Source organism: Cyprinodon tularosa, unplaced genomic scaffold (genome assembly GCF_016077235.1).
Source record: "Cyprinodon tularosa strain WSP-4 unplaced genomic scaffold, ASM1607723v1 ctg490, whole genome shotgun sequence".
Taxonomy (NCBI): domain Eukaryota; kingdom Metazoa; phylum Chordata; class Actinopteri; order Cyprinodontiformes; family Cyprinodontidae; genus Cyprinodon; species Cyprinodon tularosa.
In genome coordinates, this window is record NW_024039219.1 from 51,270 (window position 1) to 71,174 (window position 19,905).

The 19,905-nt window shown below is 39.1% G+C and overlaps 1 protein-coding gene across 1 annotated transcript in view; it reads right to left on the bottom strand.

The window, feature by feature from the left end:
* Positions 1-19,905, bottom strand: part of scinlb (scinderin like b) — a 47,790-nt gene that overhangs the window by 16,475 nt on the left and 11,410 nt on the right. The window contains exons 3-6 of the mRNA XM_038302475.1: positions 13,327-13,481; positions 3,578-3,739; positions 1,871-2,020; positions 1,464-1,553 (exon numbers count right to left, since the gene is read on the bottom strand). Coding sequence (XP_038158403.1) covers positions 1,464-1,553; positions 1,871-2,020; positions 3,578-3,739; positions 13,327-13,481 — 557 coding nt within the window. The remainder of the gene's footprint in view (positions 1-1,463; positions 1,554-1,870; positions 2,021-3,577; positions 3,740-13,326; positions 13,482-19,905) is intronic.

Consider the following 19,905-nt stretch of genomic DNA (forward strand, 5'->3'; position numbering starts at 1 on the left):
ATTTAATGTCAGTATATTGATGTGCAAAATTAACCACAGTATTTTTGTTGTCAAGTAAATGTTAATGTATGAAAAACTAAAATTTTTTGAATATTCTACTTGAGAGTATTACTGTTGCCACCGTCTGTATTAGAGGGGGAAAAATAGTAGGTGTGGCCACAGGGGTGGCCAATGATTGGCTTAGGGTGGCCATGTCTACCTCTGGCCCCCCATCTAGCTCCGCCCCTGAGGTGACCGCAGATAGGAGGTCTCTGATTGACAATCAGCTAGTTCCTGATTTTCCCTCTTGCGTTGTGGAGTGGAATAACATAGCGCAGACCACGCTTCAATATTGGGAATAAATCAAAAATATCTGAGATAAGCTCAGTGCGACACGCTGCTGAGGGAGGATAACCAGGCCTTTAAGGTCGTAGGGAAGCGGCTGTTCCAATCGTTGCATTTCCGAATTCTACCGAGTGGTGCCCGACTTTACACGAGTGAATAAAGTGAATGTGATTGGTCGATTATCAAGGGGGCGGGATTGTTGTGGCGGAAGGTTTGCAAGCCCGTTTGATTGTTGCCAATTTGTTGGAAGCATCTTGCTAACCAGTTAGCAACTTAGTGCTAGTAGGTTCCCAATGGGAAATTCCATTGGGACCAAGTAGCACTAAATTGGTGACTTAGAAACGACGCTGTCAAGGAACGCTATGGACAGAGGAAACATGCAAGAGGAGGAGAGTTTAGTGTCGGAGGTCGTGGATGAGTCTCCTCCGTCATCCATTTTTTATTTAGAGGAGGAAAGCGGGGACGAAGATGTTCTGGAAGAGGACGCCAGGGCGGCAGAAGCTTGGTTTGGTGTTGAAGGCTTCCAGCCGTACATGTTTGAGCCCTTGCCTCGCAACGCTGCCAGTTCTGTTAGCTCTACGCCTGCTGAAGACACAGACGTCCATCCCCGAGAACACTGGGACGCAACTCAATGGGAAAGGAAAGAATTCTGATTTCAACCGTTGCGTATATTAGCTGCGACACATGAATCAAGATGCTATGACCGAAAACATTTGATTGACAGATGACCGTTGATATATGATTGGCCGAATTTAGGTGTTCATGCTGACGTAGAACTAACTGGCCTGAAGAAGATAACGAAACAATATGGGACAATATGGTCTGATAAAAAGAACATGTATATACATGTTTAAGCCAGAATGACTTGACATTTAAATATGACTTCCCTACAACTTTAAGTGTCCAATATGAATGTCTTTCATGGGACCTCAAATTACTTGCGGCCCCCCTGTTTTAGAAGGTGCTGATGTGGAGTTTTGTTTTAGCAGATCCCCTTTGCTAATTAAACTACTAACTTTCACATTCAAGTAAAATTTCTTCGGCTTTCACAAAAAAACTAAACAAAAAACAGACAAACCAACTTTAAAAATGATCAGAGCCACAAGTATTTGAATCCAGTTTGCCTGTTTTTTTTTTACCATGTAGAGGGCGCCCTTCCTCTTGTTGGAGGTGTCCACCTTGTCATCATCCGGAGTGCTGGGAGCAATGGCAGATTTGGGTCCAAGAGCCTAAAAAAAAACCAAGCCAAATATTATATAGCTGTGTTTTTATCCTGGGTAGTTCAGGCTGCAGAGCCACAAACCTTCGTCAGATCTAAATAAAAACAGATGAATCCAAAATGTTTTCTAGTTAGTCAGCATGTTTCCATGTAAAGGAAGTGTTTACAGATTCACCGTGACAAAGAGCTGGCACAGAGACAACAAACGCCTTTGCGTCCATCCGTTCCCACGCTGACTAACTTTAATTACACAGAAAGATCCTGTTTGAGGCTTCAATATGATGCGGTTCTGCGGGAAAAGAGAGAAATTGTTGTTGTTTTTTTTACCTCTATGATTTCCGAAGGCTCGCTGCCCTCCTCCACCATGTGCACTTTGGCTCGCCCATTTCTTTCATTATCTCTGATGTCAATGGCCACCTGGGAGGCCTTGAGGCGCTCAAAGCGGTTACACTCGCTGCCGCACCACTGATACACGTCCTGCAAGAGGAAAAGAAGAAAATGAATCTTATAAATCCTGTGATGAAAGGAGGTAATGGACCTGCAGCTCTAGCTTCATTTTGGACACGGGGTCAACAAGCCACTACCCTCTAACAGTGACCTAAAAAAGTATTTACGACCTTAATATGAACTAGAAAAACAATTTTATTCAATTTCAATTCACTTCAGTTTATTTCTAGAGCTCCAATTCACATCATGTCATCTCAGGTCACTTTAAAGTTCACCAGATTATTCAGTCAGATTGATTCAAAGTTTTGTAACTAAGGAAAACAAGTTGATTGCATCGACTCATTGACTTTACAGCAATCTCTCACACTAAGCATGCTTGTAGCGACAGTGGAGAGGAAAAACTCCCTTTTAACAGTAAGAAACCCCCATTAGAACCAGGCTCAGTGTGAGCGGCCATCTGCTTACAGAAAGCAACTGTAAAAGGCGACCCCGTCCAGGAAAATCAAAGCCAGGCAGATATAATTGCGAATTGAATGAAAATTGTGTTGTTTTTAGGGATAAAAATCTGAAAAGGGGGCTTTCAAAGCTCGGTTATTTTTATTCCACCTTATTCTAGCCAACTAAAATAAAAAGCTAATTTTTCTAAGGGAGCTCTGGACAGGCGGCAGCTAATCTTACGCTAGGTTCAGACCACAAGCAGCAGAAGCAGCAGATGCAGCTATTTTACATGCAAAGTCAAAGGTTGAGGCGTATCAAGGTGCAGCAAAAGGACCTGAGTGAAGTTGGCCCCCTACGTTCTTCAAATCAGACAAAATTAGTGTCAAACGTTTGTGCTGGTTTGTGCCGCAATCGTTTTAAAGATATAAAGAAATATTTCTAGAGGTCATCAAAGGTCAACCAGCCCCCCCTCCTTCTTTAAATCAGACGAAATGGGTGTCAATTAACTCAGCTCTGTTTGTGCAGCAAACATTTTCGTTTGTGCTGCTTTGGCTTTGAAGATTTGAAGAAGGTGGGGGGGGCTGGTTGACCTTTTCACCTTTACATTTTCATTAATATCTTCAAAGCCAAAGCAGCACAAACGAAGCTGAGGTAATTGACACCCATTTCGTCTGATTTGAAGAAGGTGGGGGGGCTGGTTGACCTTTGATGACCTCTAGAAACCTTTCTTTATATCTTTAAAACGATAGCGGCACAAACGAACATTTTTGCTGCACAAACGTAGCACAAATGTAGCACAAACGTTTGACACCAATTTTGTCTGATTTGAAGAAGGTGGGGGGGACAACTTCACTCAGGTCGGAGAAAACTCCTTTAGCCGCCACTGGATCAGAGTTAACTGTTTGACCACGATCTGAGCTTTTATTGGTGTTCTAAGACACAGCCAGCTGGGCGCCTGTTCACAGAGAAATATCTGTCTGAAGATTATGATTAAATTAAGCTTAACATTTAACTGCACAACACACTGAAGCTACCTGCAGAAATAAAAGGATATCCATCTTATCCAGCTTTCAGTGAATCAGCTCATTCCTCATAGAGCTGTAGTATCAAAACCCATCTGGATTTGAGCAGGTAGAAAAGGCGTCTTACCTTTCCTAGGTCAATGATGAAGCAATCTCCTTTGTTGAAGCTGGACCAGGACAAATCCACCTCTGTTGCTCTGATGGCCCTGCGACCCTTCACGTGAAGCAGGCGCTTCACGCTCATGTCATTGGTGACCACGTGCTTGAAGCCAGACGCCACGCCTCCTTTCTGCAATAAACAAGTGACATCAGAACGGCCGTAAACACGGCTGAAATGTTTGAAACCCTGGAAACATGGTCACACCTTTGGCTGACAGAAAAAAAAAACAACCTTTGAAGATATTTTTTGGTTAGCTTAAAATAAATGAATGCTTGCTATTCCTCTCTAGTTGTAAATACATATTTAAAGCAACTCACACTAAACAATCACATTAACGTATAACTAGGGTTGCATGCCTTGCCCAAAAGCAAACTGACATGCAGCAGAAAGCTGGAATAGAAGCAGAAACCTCTGGATTGTAAGACTCTGAGACTTCCTGATTGGAGCATCCAGAGTTCATCTTTGCATAATGTCTGTATATCATCTTTCTGGGTCGTCTCTAATGCTCTCATCTCTGGAGCCCAGCCTTCGCTGGAATCTGGGGGATTTAGATATTTAGATATAACCACTGATCCTCTTTAAGGAGGATCATTCTGTAGGGGCGGAGCCAGAAGGGGGACCAGGCATTGGCCACCCCTATGGCCAGCCCTACCAGGTAATTTGTTGTTCCTATAGGTTTATCCTTCATCTCTATAACAAGCAGTTCCCTTCTAAACCACAGGGTGGCAGTAGTGAGAGGCCCAGTTTCATTCCTCTCACTTGGTTCCACTCCAAGAAGTTCCCTCCACAGTGAAGTCTACTAAATGAGTGAAGTGCAAGTGAAGATTTTCTCCCTAAGAAATGGGACACCACTACACTGCAAAAAAATAAAATCTAAATAAGTATTTTTTTCTTAAAATAAGTGCATTTTTTCTTGAATTAAAGGAATAGTACACCCAAAACATGATTAGCCTTCATTCTCTACTCACCCCCATGCTGAACAACACTCTGGAGTACTTTTTTGATATCTCAAATGCATCTGGAGATCTGGGAGGCTTCTTGCTGTCTGCTGACATTCAAATAATGGAGGTCTATGGCGCCCGAGGCAGAAAGGTCCATAAAAGTCCACAAAAAACGTGTCAATATTCCTCCATACTGCTCGTCCAATGTATTCCAAGTGTCCTGAGTGGGTAGCGTCCAGAATTTACTCGAAACAAAGTCATTTAGAATGTTCTTAGAGCATAAACAGTAGTGTATAGGATTTCCTGAAAGCGCGCAGCTGCGCGTTCACGACGCTACGGAAGCCGGCAGACCAAACCAGATGAAAGTGCGCATTCAGCGTCTGCTCTGCCAATAATGCAAGCGTAGAAGAAGAAATGTGCTGTTTACCTGTGCAAAGAAAGAAACAACGAAAGAAAAATGTCTGAGGACTTCAGTGTTGAGGAAGAGCATGAGTTCTTTGCCGAGCTGAATGCGCACTTTCATCTGGTTTGGTCTGCCGCGGTTTCCGTAGACTCGTGAACGCGCTTTCAGGAAATCCTATACACTACTGTTTATGCTCTAAAAACATTCTAAATGACCTCGTTTCGAGTAAATTCTGGATGCTACCCACTCAGGACACTTGGAATACATTGGACGAGCAGTATGGAGGAATATTGACACGTTTTTTGTGGACTTTTATGGACCTTTCTGCCTCGGGCGCCATAGACCTCCATTATTTGAATGTCAGCAGACAGCAAGAAGCCTCCCAGATCTCCAGATGCATTTGAGATATCAAAAAAGTACTCCAGAGTGTTGTTCAGCATGGGGGTGAGTAGAAAATGAATGCTAATCATGTTTTGGGTGTACTATTCCTTTAAGGATTGAAGTGAGACACTTTGCCAATGGAACAAGACAATTTACAGTTTAAACAAGAAAAAAACAATTGCATTGTCTTATTTCAAACGCATAATATCTAAATACCTTATTTCAAGAGTAAAAATACTCATTCCATTGGCAAATCATCTAATTTACCTGCTCGAATTAAGGGTAAATACACTTAATTTAAGACATTTGTAGACATTTTGAGATCATTTTTGCAGTGTAGTTGCAAAATTACACCCCAGCCCAGTAGATGGCGGTAATACATTGCCTGTACAAATCAGTGATGTGTTCACCTACATCATGCATAAACACAGTGTGAGTCACAAGGGGCGTGCAAAATAATCGTCATGATGATGCATCGTGATTCTAATTTTCGTGATCTACTGCATCGATTCTTTACGGAGCCCCTCTGATGACATGGTAAAAAAATTTTTTTAATTGTGGCCACGAAATACTACTTCGTGGCCACGCAATAAGTTTAACGTGCGCACGAAATACTTATTAATAATATTAATATAATTCCTGAACAACTGGGTAAGCAAATCGAGCGCGCCTTCTCTAAGGTCTAAGGCGCGCTCGATTTGCTTACCCAGTCGGTCTCCACCAGTCACGTGATATTTGTTGCTAAGACGCCATTTTAGGTGGAAAAGGCGTAGTGTAAACAACCGCAGCATAGCTAAACGAAGGACTAAAGGCCCGTTTACATAGCAGCCTGTCCAAGATAAGTCATTACAGTTAACATAAGCCTGAAAACAGGGGCGGATTTATTGATATTATTAATAAGTATTTCGTGCGCACGATAAACTTATTGCGTGGCCACGAAGTAGTATTTCGTGGCCACAATTAAACATTTTTTTTGACCATGTCATCAGAGGGGCTCCGTAATTCTTGACGCCAAGTATCGATTATTAATTCTAAAAAATAAATAAATAAAATTGCATGAATGGTTGGCGATCATCAGCCAAAAACAAGTGTAATACAACTTCCAGTCCAGTAGATGTCGCTGTGGATGTGTTGACGCACGCTGCCTTGTGTCACAAGCATTACCGGCCGGGGGATACTGCGCCGTGACCTAACAACAGCCAGATGCATGTCTCGCTCCGCCCAGCTCCACTCACATACATCTGGGAACCCGCTCATTGAAAGTGATTTCACCAACCGAATTTATGGTCTGTCCAATCAGGACGCAGGGCGGGTGTGTCCTGGAGTGGAGAAGCGATCGTGAGATTCCAACAACAATGACGGCTCGCATTGAGGAAGCAAGCGTTAGCATTGATGCTGCTATTTCTTCTGTGTTGTCCAATCTATCTGATATTGTTTCATTAAAAGAACATCAGAGAACGGCTTTGAAGGCTTTTGTTGGTGGAAACGATGTTTTCGCCCTTCTCCCGACCGGATTTGGCAAGAGCTTGATCTACCAAATGGCTCCTCCTCTCACAGCGTCACGGGTTAGCTTCGGTGTGAGTGGTTGAAATAGCACGTCAATAAAGATGACAGACAAGTGGCTTATCCAATCATATGCAAGGAGTTTTGATAAGGCCCAGCCTTCAGTAAAGGCAATTCCTATGGCGGGTTCCCAGATGTATGTGAGTGGAGCTAGGCAGAGCGAGACATGCATCTGGCTGTTGTCAGGTTAACTGCGCCGAGTCATTCAAAAACAAAACATGGAGGAGAAAATATTGCAATGCATCACAATAATTCAAGTATTGTGATGCATCGTGATAGAATCGCATCGTGGCCTGAGAATCGGGATTCGCATTGAATCGTGACTTCTTTGGCAATACCTACCCCTAATCTACACTGAACTAACTGCTGCTCAGGGAAGGCAAAGAGAGAGAAACACAACAGATAAGATCTGCTATGAAGCTGATTTGTTTTACAAAACATGCAAAAAAAGCTCCTGAAGGGATGTTGCAGAGGAGATGTGACCTGTGACCTCTAGTCGGAAACTGAAGCTGTCATTTTATGAGAACAATGGAAGGGAACTAGAACTATCTAGTTAGGTGGTTTGTTTGGTGAGTTCAGCAGCATAAGTCAGACATAGAACCAGAGCTGGAGCACTAAACTCAATTTAGACCAAAGAACGGACACCGCATGTGTGCTGCTCTTTGGTCTTTAAATGTTTCTGTGGTAACGACGCAGGCCCCGCCCACCTGGTGTCTGTAACAATGAATGTGCTGTTTTTTTTTTTTACATCTCTTTGCAGGTGATGAAGCAGACTGAAGATGCTTTATCATTATCTCCTCTTTCTTTCATCCTTTCTCCTTTTTTCTGTTTTTCCGTTCCTGTTCTACTTACATTGCAGTGTCCATATAATCTGTAAAACTCCCTGCATGAATTAAAATAAAGCAATTTATGTGCATAAATAAAGCAGAACACTATGGCGATAGCCGTACTGCTCCACTTGTGAAAGCAAAATCTGTTGGGGTTTTTTAGCATCTAGACAATTATTCTTATTGTCACACTGACAGACAGGACACTATAAAAAATGTGCAAAATGACAACAGCATGTTATTTAACTGACTAAAATAGAAACTGTGCAAATTCAGTTGGGAACAGTGATGGTTATAAAGTCTTCCAGCTACTGGGAGGAAGGGACTGTGATAATGCTGGTATTGCATTTAGCGTGCAGTAAAAATTGTTGGGTCCTTTTTTGGCATCAAGACAATTATTATATAAACAACAAACACAAAAAAAACAATGAATTTGCCAAGGCTGGAAAAGTTAATAGTGATTCTTCGCAGTGAGGGTGCGTGAGGACCACCATGTGCAGCACAGCCTTTCCAACCTCCAACTGGAGCAGTAAACAAGAATTTCAGCTAATTATATTCAGCTTAAACCGAGTTTGCTGTGGGTGGGGGCGGGGCTGCTCTTTGCCTGCTCGTGTGGAAATGAGAAACACATTGCTGGTACAAAAAAAAAAAGAAAAAAAGTGGTTTAGCTGCGTGTTTCAGATGTCCTTTTTTGAACTATGTGGATGGTTAAGTTAAATGCGGCCATCTGACACACCCCGACTGTGAGATACTGTAGCTGCTGGGGAAGGTGCTCTCTGAACTCCTGAATCATGAGCTCAGCTCTGTGGCAAAGTACGGGAAACATAATCATTAAACAGCATAATTATGTATCAGGTCAACTGATTGGAGCTCCTTCCCTCCAGGGTATTAGTCACCCTGACTCTCAGAGTTTATGTCAGTTTGGTTCCCTTTTTTAGTTCAACTAGTGAAACTTTAACTGGAAACAATAAAAACATTAAAAAAAAAAAAAAAAAAAAGCTATTCTTCCAGAGGAGAGCTACTTTATCGTAACCCAGTGCAGATGGTTATTGTTGTTTGTAGAGAACCAGAAGTTGTCTCTCTGTAATCAGTCACAGTGACTGGTATCCTGCAGCTGTATGATGCCGGGATTATAGCTGCAGCCGAGCTTTGAAATGAGCGATGTCATCGGCATGGTAACGTATAATAAAGGCCAAGAGGCTGGGGTTAAATACGCATACAGCTTATAATTATCTGTAGATTTAGGGTGAGAATAATCGTTAATTAACAGTAAACACTGTTTATCTCCTGGATGGACATTGACGTTATTCACTGTGTATTTAGTACTTTTTGTACCATTATTGTTGCAAACAAAAAACACGCTTTCAATTTTTTTTTTCATGTATTTTATTTATTTATTTTTCTTTTTATTTCTGTTTTTCAGATTGAGCTCCATTCCTTTCAATTTAACTCAATTCAGTTTGTTTCTATAGAGCCAATTCACATCCTGTCATCTCAGGTCACCTTCCTACGGAGCCCCTCTGATGACATGGTCAAAAAATCTTTTTTAATTGTGGCCATGAAGTAGTATTTCGTGGCCACGCAATAAGTATAACGTGCGCACGAAATACTACTTCGTAATATTAATATCATTCCTGGACAACTGGGTAAGCAAATCGAGCGCGCCTTCTCTAAGGTCTAAGGCGCGCTCGATTTGCTTACCCAGTCGGTCTCCGCCAGTCACGTGACACTTGTTGCTAAGACGCCATTTTAGGTGGAAAAGGCGTAGTGTAAACAACTGCAGCATAGCTAAACGAAGGACTAAAGGCCCGTTTACATAGCAGCCTGTCCAAGATAAGTCATTACAGTTAATGTAAGCCTGAAAACAGGGGCGGATTTATTGATATTATTAATAAGTATTTCGTGCGCACGTTAAAATTATTGCGTGGCCGCGAAATACTACTTTGTGGCCACAATTAAACATTTTTTTTGACCATGTCATCAGAGGGGCTCCGTACTTCCCAGTTCACCAGATCATCCAGTCAAATTAATTCAAAGTTTTCTATCTAAGGAAAACCAGTTGATTGCATCGACTCATTGACTCTTCAGCAATCCCTCACACTATTCCAAATTTTCTCCCCTTCCAACCAAATACAAACGCTTGCTGTTGATGTGTACATTAACAACTATAATGTTGTTCAGACTTTAAGTCCATCACTAGAAAAAAATCTAAATCCAGATAAGTAATTTTTTTCTTAAATTAAGTGCATTTGTTCTTGGATCGAGTAGATAAAAGATAAATTTTGCAAATGGAACAAGACAATTTACACTTAAAATATGAAAACATAATTGCATTGTCTTACTCCAAGTGCAAGTTATCTAATTATCTTATTTTAAGAGTAAAAATACTCATTCCATTGGCAAACTATCTCATTTACCAACTCAAATTAAGGATAAACAGTTAATTTAAGACATTTTTACTTATTTCAAGATCGTTTTTCCAGTGTAGTAATGAGTTTGAAATTTGAAAAAAAAAAACAGAAATTTGAAAAAAATAGGAAATCTATAAAAAAAAGAAGAAGAAATGAAGAAAATAAAACCTGAAAAACAGCAGAGTTACTCTTAAAACCTTTTTTTTATTATTAAAACTTGTTTTAAAGTTAAATTAGCAAAATATGTTTTTTTTTGTTTTTCTCCATTTTTTTTAAATGTGTTCCTTTCTTGCAACAATAATGGACCATAACTGACTCCATAACAATAATGTAAAGTACATTATATTTTAAAAACAACACTTAAAAAATAACAACTTTTCAGATACTAGGCGTCCTGGCAACCGTTTTCAAGACTTTTCCTCCTTACATTTTATAACATCATATCCGTAAACTTTGCACGGTTTATAGGTGTTTTATTTATGCCAACAACAACGAAGCACATTAGGGGAATTTAAGTGGAATGATTCATGGTTAATGAGGGCTTCACAAATACTAGTCTAAAAAATGTGGCATGTGTTTGTATTTAGCCCTCCTAAGCCAATACCATGCAGCTTCATCTTTTGGGAATTTTTTGCAGCTGAATTTTCACCAGGTAAAAATTCAGTGTAAGGAATTCAATGCGTAAAAATTTCAGTATTTAAAATTCGGTGCTAAAAAAATGTCAGTGTTTGAAATTCGGTGTAAAAAAAAAAAGGCAGATTCCAATGAGACTTTCCGTAAAAATTCAAAAAATATCCACTGGACTTGGTTTTCAAGATTTGAAGACGTTTCGCCACCCCTCCAGGAAGCTTTCTCAATTCAAACATTTGAATTGAGAAAGCTTCCTGGAGGGGTGGCGAAACGTCTTCAAATCTTGAAAACCAAGTCCAGTGGATATTTTTTGAATTTTTACGGAATGACTATGACCTGGATGACTGAGAACCTTCATCTCCAATGAGACTGTTTTCCTTCCGTAGGTTTTCATGATTCTGTATGTTCTTCAATGTTCTCTTACATTAGAGGACTTCATAGAACAGATTTATACCAGGATTGCGTTTTGCACTTCAGACGGTAGCTTGTTACACTGGACTTTATTCCACAAAACCAAAGTCAATTAAAAACAAATGTGCCTTTTAGTTGTAATTAACTTTAAGAATAGGGATGCACGATATTGGGATTTTGGCCGATATCCGATATGCCGATATTTTAAAACTCATGTAGCCGATAACCGATATCGATACCGATGTTAAAGCTGGACAAAAATAAGTAGTCATTGAAAATAGCAGTTTTGTTATCCATTTCTGACACTTTGAAAAATAATATACTCAAATATATTTTCATATGCTGATATCAAATTGATTTTTATTTATTTATTTTTTTATTTTATTTTTTTTATTTATTATAAAAAAAAAATAAATAAATAAAAAAAATTTAATAAATAAATAATATTTATTTTAAAAAACGCGGTATCTATCTATTTTACTTTCAAAATCTCGTGAAATTTCATCGTTCTGTTACAAACTCTCGTGATATTTTGCAAATTCTTGTGAGATTTTGTTAGTAAAATAGATCGATACCGCGTCAATATATCAACATATAAAAATATGGCAACATTTGGTGAATTTTCGGGGGATTTCGTAGCATAACAATGACATATAGCAATATTTCATTAGTAAAAGAGATTGATATGGTGTTTTTAAATGGCAATATATCAGCATATGAAGATATTGGGATATTTTAATGTATCAATATTTTTTCCCTCGTCTTTAGAAGTTTTTAAGTCTGTAAAAACGAAGTTTTTGAGGAAGAAGAAGAAGTAGTATTTTTATTTATTTTTTTTTTTAGACTTTAGAAACTCAGAAGCTGATCAAATATCGGGTTAAATATCGGTGGGGTGGCCGATGTCCGATATTCAGTTTTAAGGCCGATACCGATAGGGGGCCGATTATATCATGCATCCCTATTTAAGAACAATGCTTCCTTCTCCATTTTCTTCACTGCAGTATTATAATGTATTAATATTAAATACTGTTGGATAGACTGAAGATCTACTTTAGTCTTTTATATAAAAAGAAAGAAATATAGTGAAGTTTGTGGCTGCTGCATTATAAGATAAGCAAGAGTCAATTAAGGTCAAACATCTTTGCACCATAAATAATGAGAATTGTGGAGTAAAACATGTTGAGGTATGTCTGTTCTTATCCTCAAAGTACGGTGGCCCTGAAGTTCAAACTGCAACTAAAAATCTAAAAGCGCAACTACATTTAGAAAAACACAATTACATGAACCTACCGGAAAAGGTAGGTACCAGTGGGAAACATGAGACATCGCTGATTGGACGACGGCGCCGTTTGACCCTTGAACCGGAAGTTGCGTCGTCTGAACAGTCCAGCTTCTTTTAAGTGTGTCTTCAGTGTACGCAAACTAACTGAAATTTCGTGATTAGTCTTGAGCATATCCAGTATCGCCTCGTACGTATGTCCTGATTCAAAATATTCCTGGATAACGGCAGCTATGTTTGGGGCGCCGACAATATCCATGTTTTCAAAAGCCGCAGCAGGCAGAATGACTTCCGGTTCAAGGGTCAAACGGCGCCGTCATCCAATCAGCGATGTCTCATGTTTCCCACTGGTACCTACCTTTTCCGGTAGGTTAATGTAGTTGTGTTTTCCTTAATGTAGTTGTGCTTTTAGATTTGTAGTTGCAGTTTGCACTTCAGGGCCACCGTATCACAGGCTTCAATCGAAGGTCATGAGAGATAAAAATGAGTCACACAGCTTCCTTCATGGCATGAAGTGGAGGACTGCTGTTTAGAGGAGATCCATCTGTCCAGTGAAAGATATATGAACCTAACAGTGTTCTTGTGTGAGAAAGTTCTTTGTGCCGGGGGTGGGATAGTTCCAAGGTGTGTGTGTCAGGATTTTTTTAAAGTTATAAATGTATGTACTGAGCTTTGCCCAGTCAGAGCTCTATCTCTCCGTCTGAGGATGTTAAATTGATTTGAACCTTTTTTCTTGCAAGAAATGCTTCTGTCTCTGCTTCCTAACTCCACAGAAATAAAGCTTTTTCACTATAGATATCATCCTAGATATATTTTAAACCAAGGATCTCGCTTTGCCCACGTTGTTCTGGGCAGACCGGTGAGGCTCACCTGGTACTTGATGCCTGACTTGAAGTATCCCAGGAAGGTGGTGGACTCGTTGTTCTGCATCTCCCTGAACTGGACCGGCCCACCGCCCAGGAAGTCATCCAGCTGTGTGGCAAAGATGGCCGCCGCACCATATTCATCCTGCGAGCACTCGTTGCCTGCAGAACACAAACTGTTTTTTAAATAGAGTAGCTCTCTGGTTTTGCTTTCAGAGCAAATCGTTGCGCTTGGGTCGGTTTAGTGTTTTTACAGGCATACATATCCGGTAACATCATCCTGTTATTTTTCACATGACTGACATCTATGCCAACAGACTGGTGTTGATTCTCTCTGCAGCATCTTAAACACGGTTGCTTGTTTAAGCTGCCTTTAGAAGGTCACTGTTTTTTTTGGTTTAAACTAAATATTAAGACTCTATAGCTCCATTTACTCTACCCTCTGAAAAACGATCCGTACCGAGCTTGGATCAGGTAACTGACATCCCAAGTCTCCCAGAAGTTCCAGGAGTCTCCCTGATATCGATAGTTGGTCACGGATGCCTACAAGTCCCGGATTTTAGACTATGTGAGGTGTTTTTTTTTTTAATACGAGTGATAGATTAGAAGTACTTTGATTGCGCAGACAAGAGAGAGCGGGGTGCGGGGAGGAGAGTGCAGCATATCTGTCCAAAGCGATGCTCTGTTCAACAACGTTCCAGGCAACTGGTTGATCAGAGAGCGTGCTGATTGGTTTAAAAACAAGCCAATAAGTTTCGGTTTACTTTCTGACAGTCACCTAGTTACCACTCAAAGCTGTGCATCCTGTGAAATCGGTTGAATCCTCGACTAAAAAATGAAAATTTAAGACTCATTTTACAGCAGAATATACTTAAGTATGACCATGTCTAGCGAATCAAAAGCACAACAGATGTTCTTGGCTGGACGATTGAAAGTATTGAGTAAGTTCTACTTTGTGTTTAAGAAATTACAGTTAGTTATTAACAGAGATGGGAAGTAACGAAGTACAAATACTTCGTTACTGTACTCAAGTAGATTTTTCTGATATTTTTACTTTACTTTACTACTTATTTTTATGGCGACTTTTTACTTCTACTCCTTACATTTTAAAAAATTGGCTCGTTACTTTAGTTTTGAATCATTTCAATGGAGTTACCGTTAATATTTTTCACGTCATCAATACCAAATTCAATCTAACTGGATGGGAATCTACGTTGCATTTGACGCACCACTACAAGATGAATCGACAGATTCGGCGGTATTCATTGGCGGCAAATCATTGCAGCTTGGTGGCGGTGGCGTTAGCATAGTAGCATGGACGACGAGATGATTGAAAATGAACACAAGGGAGATCTAGTCCTATTGGCAGACATCCATTTAAAATGTAGGCAACGGCATGAAAAAAGTGGTTTCTACTTTTACTTTTATACTTTAAGTAAATTTACAAGCCTGTACTTTGTTACTTTTACTTGAGTAAAGAAGTTTAATCAGTACTTCCACTTTTACCAGAGTATTTTTTAACACAAGTATCTGTACTTTTACTCAAGTACGGAAAGTGAGTACTTTTGCCATCTCTGGTTATTAAACAGTTGTTGAAAATGAGTTTTTGGCTCTTGGGATTTCTGAGTTAACCGTGCAGATCTCGATTTCTTACGATTATTGACACATCACGTTAGCACAGTTCCTCGCCTCCTAGTGGCAATCTACAGTAATATCTCATCTCTAGAGGGAAACAAGCAAATCAACATGGCGGCGGCAGTAACATTCAGGAAGTTTCTTTGGAGAGTCAGGCGAAGAAGGCAGCGTTGAATTTACTTGACAGAGTCGGCTTTTGGGAAGCGGATACAACAAGGCAGACACCCTGTCTACTCTTAAGGCTAGGCTTAAAACTTTCCTTTTTGATAAAGCTTCTAGTTAGAGTGGCTCAGGTTATCCAGAGCTATCTCTATAGTTCTGCTGCTATAGGCTTAGACTGCTGGAGGACATAGGGACCCCTATTTCATCATTCTGCTTCATTCTATCTCTATTCTCCCACTCTGCAGAATCTGTTAGTTCAATCTCTAACGTTCTGCTCTCTCTGCTTTTTCTCATAGTAGCTTCATCTGGTCTGTTCCTGTTTGGCTGTGACTCCATCCTGGAGAGAAATATTAGCTGTGCTGCTGCCATCAACACCTTTGTTTCTAGATGTTGGAGCTTGGCCTGTTTTCCAGTGTAGTCCTGTTTCTCTGACTGTGACTAACTGGATGTGCTCTCTTCATCCTCTGACATGGGAGCTGGCTCGGAGCTCGTCTGCCTGGCTGTGTGTTTCTTGGACGGGGCCGCCTGTGGAGCTGGTTGACAGTTGCCTTTTGTATCTATGCTTCTTTTTCTATGTCTGCTTCTGTCTCCTTGAACCCCAGTGGGCCTCAGCAGATGGCCGCTCACACTGAGCCTGGTTCTGCTGGAGGTTTCTTCCTGTTCAAAGGGAGTTTTTCCTCTCCACTGTCGCTACAAGCATCCTTAGTGTAAGGGATTGCTGAAGAGTCAATGAGTCGATGCAATCAGCTGGTTTTCCTTAGATAGAAAACTTTGAATCAATTTGACTGGATGATCTGGTGAACTGGAAAGTGCCTTGAGATGACATGATGTGAATTGGATCTATAGAAATAAACTGAATTGAACCGTGCGGCACAGTAGGGAAGCTAGTTTTTTATGAATGATTACGGAAGCTGACTGTAAGGAGACGACGCTGTCTGTTCATGCGCTCTTTGTTATCTGAGAACCGAGCCAGAGCTGAACCGTGCGGAGCCCTACTGATGAACTAGAACCAGTTTAGCCCAGTTCGGTTGTGTCTGGTACAGTTCGGTTCTGTTCTGCGTGTCATTTACACTCAACAGTTATCTCGGTTACCGTCTCTGCACGGTTTCAAAGGGGTAGAGTAAACACGGCATATGTCACAGACCGGTTTCTGTTTGGGTTCCAGTTCCTGTCGGCTCCTTTATGTGAACCCACTCTGGATTTAAGTTCATAAAGGTTCAACCTGACAGCCTTCACTGGGAAAATAGGACGCTGCACAGAGGAAATGATTAAAGGTGTAGACTTGCGTCACGTTACTCAAGTCAGATTGCAGCAGATTTGGACTTTGGCTCCAATGATTCATGACTCCCCTTGGACTCGATCCCTCTCACTTAAAAATAGTTGATATCCTCGATCAAACAGAAAGCGACGTGCGATCCAACATAAAACACGACGACCCCCCATTCATCAGATTTTTCCTTCTCTTGTTGCTGCAACAAACACACTTGATTTACTATGCTCTTTCTTTTTCTCTCTGTAAATATATATAGGCACATATATATATATATATATATATATATATATATATATATATATATATATATATAGTCACATATGTATATATTTATATTTTAGTGTGAAAAGTTGTATTGTATTTCTTTAGATGATGAATGTGTGCAACATGTTTTCCGATTCTGAAGCTGTTTTTATATATTTTTTTTCATGCATTCTAGAGAAAATAAAGACAGAGAATAGTAGACAGGTCCTGTCAGGTGAAAACCAAGATCTAAAAGAGAAAAATAAAGCTTTGCATTGATCCCTAAATTACTGTACAGCCTTCCTGTCAGAGTCTTGGTTTGTTAGTTCCTGTTTTTCTTGGTTTTCCATTTGCTGTCCTCTGCTGCCCTCTTGTGTCCTCTTTCCCTTGCTCTGTTTTCTGTTCTGCCCTCACCTGTTTTCAATTCCCTCGTTAGCCCTCTCTTTGTCTCTGTCCCCTTTAAAAGCCTCCCTCTTCAGTTCCTGTTTGCTGGATCCTCGTCTAACATCTGTCTGCTTACCTCGTCTCTCCCTGGTTCCTAGAGTTTGGTTTTCCCCTGATGTCTCCTTGGTTCTGGTTCGTTTGGTTATTTTCTGTTGGATTTTGATTCCTGACTCAGTTCCTGTGAACCTTAATAAAACCACTTAAATTCACCTCTGCCTACTGGTCTCTGCATTTGGGTCCTCCAAACAAACACCTTTTCCTGACACTTCCCTTCAGTCTTGAAAGGACATTACCTGAAGTTCCTCAAAGCTGTTATAAGTTTTTGTTTATAGTGGGCCCAGTGGGAGATCTTTTCTGAATTCATACCAGATTTAAGAAAAATCAGTTGATGTTTTTCATGTAGTCTGCTCCGCTTTGCGTCAACAGATCGCTCACCTGCTTTATTTTTCTTTAGTATTTAGGTTTCATTTATATATCACTAATTCAATATTTTCATTCCTGCAGGTGTAATAACACTGAGCAGAGGTGTCACCTAACAAAATACAAATACCTTGTTACTTTACTTCAGTAAAAATTTTAGCTATCTATACTTTATTGGAGAAATTATTTTTTAGACAACTTTTTACTTTCTACTCCTTACATTTTGTTTCGTTTCATTTAAGCTCATTTTCATTCTGGTCCGTTGGTATTTAAACAAAAATAAAAAACCAACAAAATAATTAGTTTCATCCAGACAATTCATTTATTTGTGTTTGGACTCGGTGCTGCCCCAACTTGTTGCTCACCCCATAACAAAATAAATAGTTTTTCAAGATGATGCAAAGTTAAATTTGACACTAACTGAAAAAAATAATGCAGCCGTTTTGGGATTTATTTAATCATATTTAGTTACTTTAACACAATTGTTTCATGTTAGCAGGGTAGGACATAAAACTATTTTGTTGAAGTTACTAAATATGATTAAATAAATGCCAAAAACGATTGCTTTATTTATTTGCAGTGCTGTTACCATTAGTTATAAAACTAAAAAAAATAAAGTCTAAGGAAGTTATTATTCAGAATTGTAGAAAAATGTTCCATTAATAGGATAGTGCAGTAAAGCCTCTCCTCTTAACTTTTCTTTTTTTTTGCATTACTTTTACTTTTATACTTTAAGTAGTTTTAAAAATTGTACTTTTACTGGAGTAAAAAGCTGAAGTTGATCCTCTAACTTCTATTAAAGTTTTTTTTAACTATTTGAACTAAACAGATTAATATAATCCTTCACTAGTTAACTAAGGTTCAATTTCACATTTCTTAAATGAGTCAGTTTTTAATAAATTATCATGGTAATCATTTATAGGGCAAAAATAAACATATTTAAATTTGCCTGTACCGACTATAGAAAGGTCAAAGGGAAATGCATCATGTGGGCTGAAATCTAAATGCAGCAACAGATAAAATCACTGGACAGCAACATTTAACTAGATCACATATATTGATGAATCAAAACTAATTTAATAATTGATAAACGCTTAACGTTAGCTAATAGAACATGGTTGTGTTTTTTCGATGTGCCAATTTAGCAGGAAAGCATCATGTCTAATAAAAACGAATGAAATACTAACCAGTATCTTTATCAGTTTTTCAGTAATCTATTTACAAACAAACTATATTTAATTTAGTTATCATGGATTTTGTAAAAATCATTCCACTTCTAAAGCCTTGAAGCAGATGCCTGAAGGAATAAATTCCAGAATATTTGCTAGAATTTAAAATGTAAAAAATGATTTAGAAATGATCAATTATAGTAAAAATAAATAAATAAGGTGAAATGAAAGTTTGTTAATAATATAACTTACCATTTTCTACTTATTTGACTTATCATGACAAAGTTTGGGGAGGATATTGAAAATGTAGACTAGTTTAGTTTTCACTTTGCCAAAAAGAGCTATAAGGATTCTAAATAGAAAACGCTACAGAGGTCCAACAAATCCTTTAATCCTAAACTAAACGATAATGTTTTAAAGACGTTATTGAAGATTATGTTATTGCAAGGTATGTTTAAAATAAATAACTTTTTTCCAACAAATAGGCAAAATATTATTTTTTTTTTTAAGAGATTGCAATTACAATTTGAGATAACACTAATGAAAAGAAAAAAGAAATAAAGTCGGAACTAGATTAAGGAAACATTGCATTTATGGAAATAATCTGTGGAAAAATCTGTCTAAAGAAACCAAAGAGCGTAAACCAATTTCTTAATTCTTTTTAGTAAAATATTTTATGAGGCCAACATTCTGTCAGCTAGGCTTAAAAATGTCCTTTTAGATAAAACAGAGTAGCTCAGGTTATCCTGAGCTATTTCTATAGTTATGCTGCTGTAGGCTTAGGCTGCTGGACGACATGGGGTCCACTTCTCCTCACTCTGCTTCATTCTACTTCCAAACTCCAGTTCTGCAGTATTTGTTAGTTCAAATTCTACCTTTATCTTCTCGCAGTTTTTTCTGATCATAGTAGCTTCATCGGGTCTGGCTCTGTTTAACTGTGACATCATCCTGTTTCTCTACTAGAGATTGCTGTGGCTTCAACACACCTTCATCCTTTTTGACACAAAAAAACGACTCAGAGATCATCACCTTCACTATTTTGTTTCTAAAAATACGGAGGTTTACTCTTGTTAAAATAGGTTTTTCCCTTGGACTGTTGCTGCATGCATGTTGTGGGTGAGAATCCTGCAAAGTCAATGACTGAATGCAATCAGCTGGTTTTCCTTAGATATAAAACTATTAACCAATTGACTGTAGAATCTTATTGAATTATCTCTGCAAACTACCTCGAAATGATTAA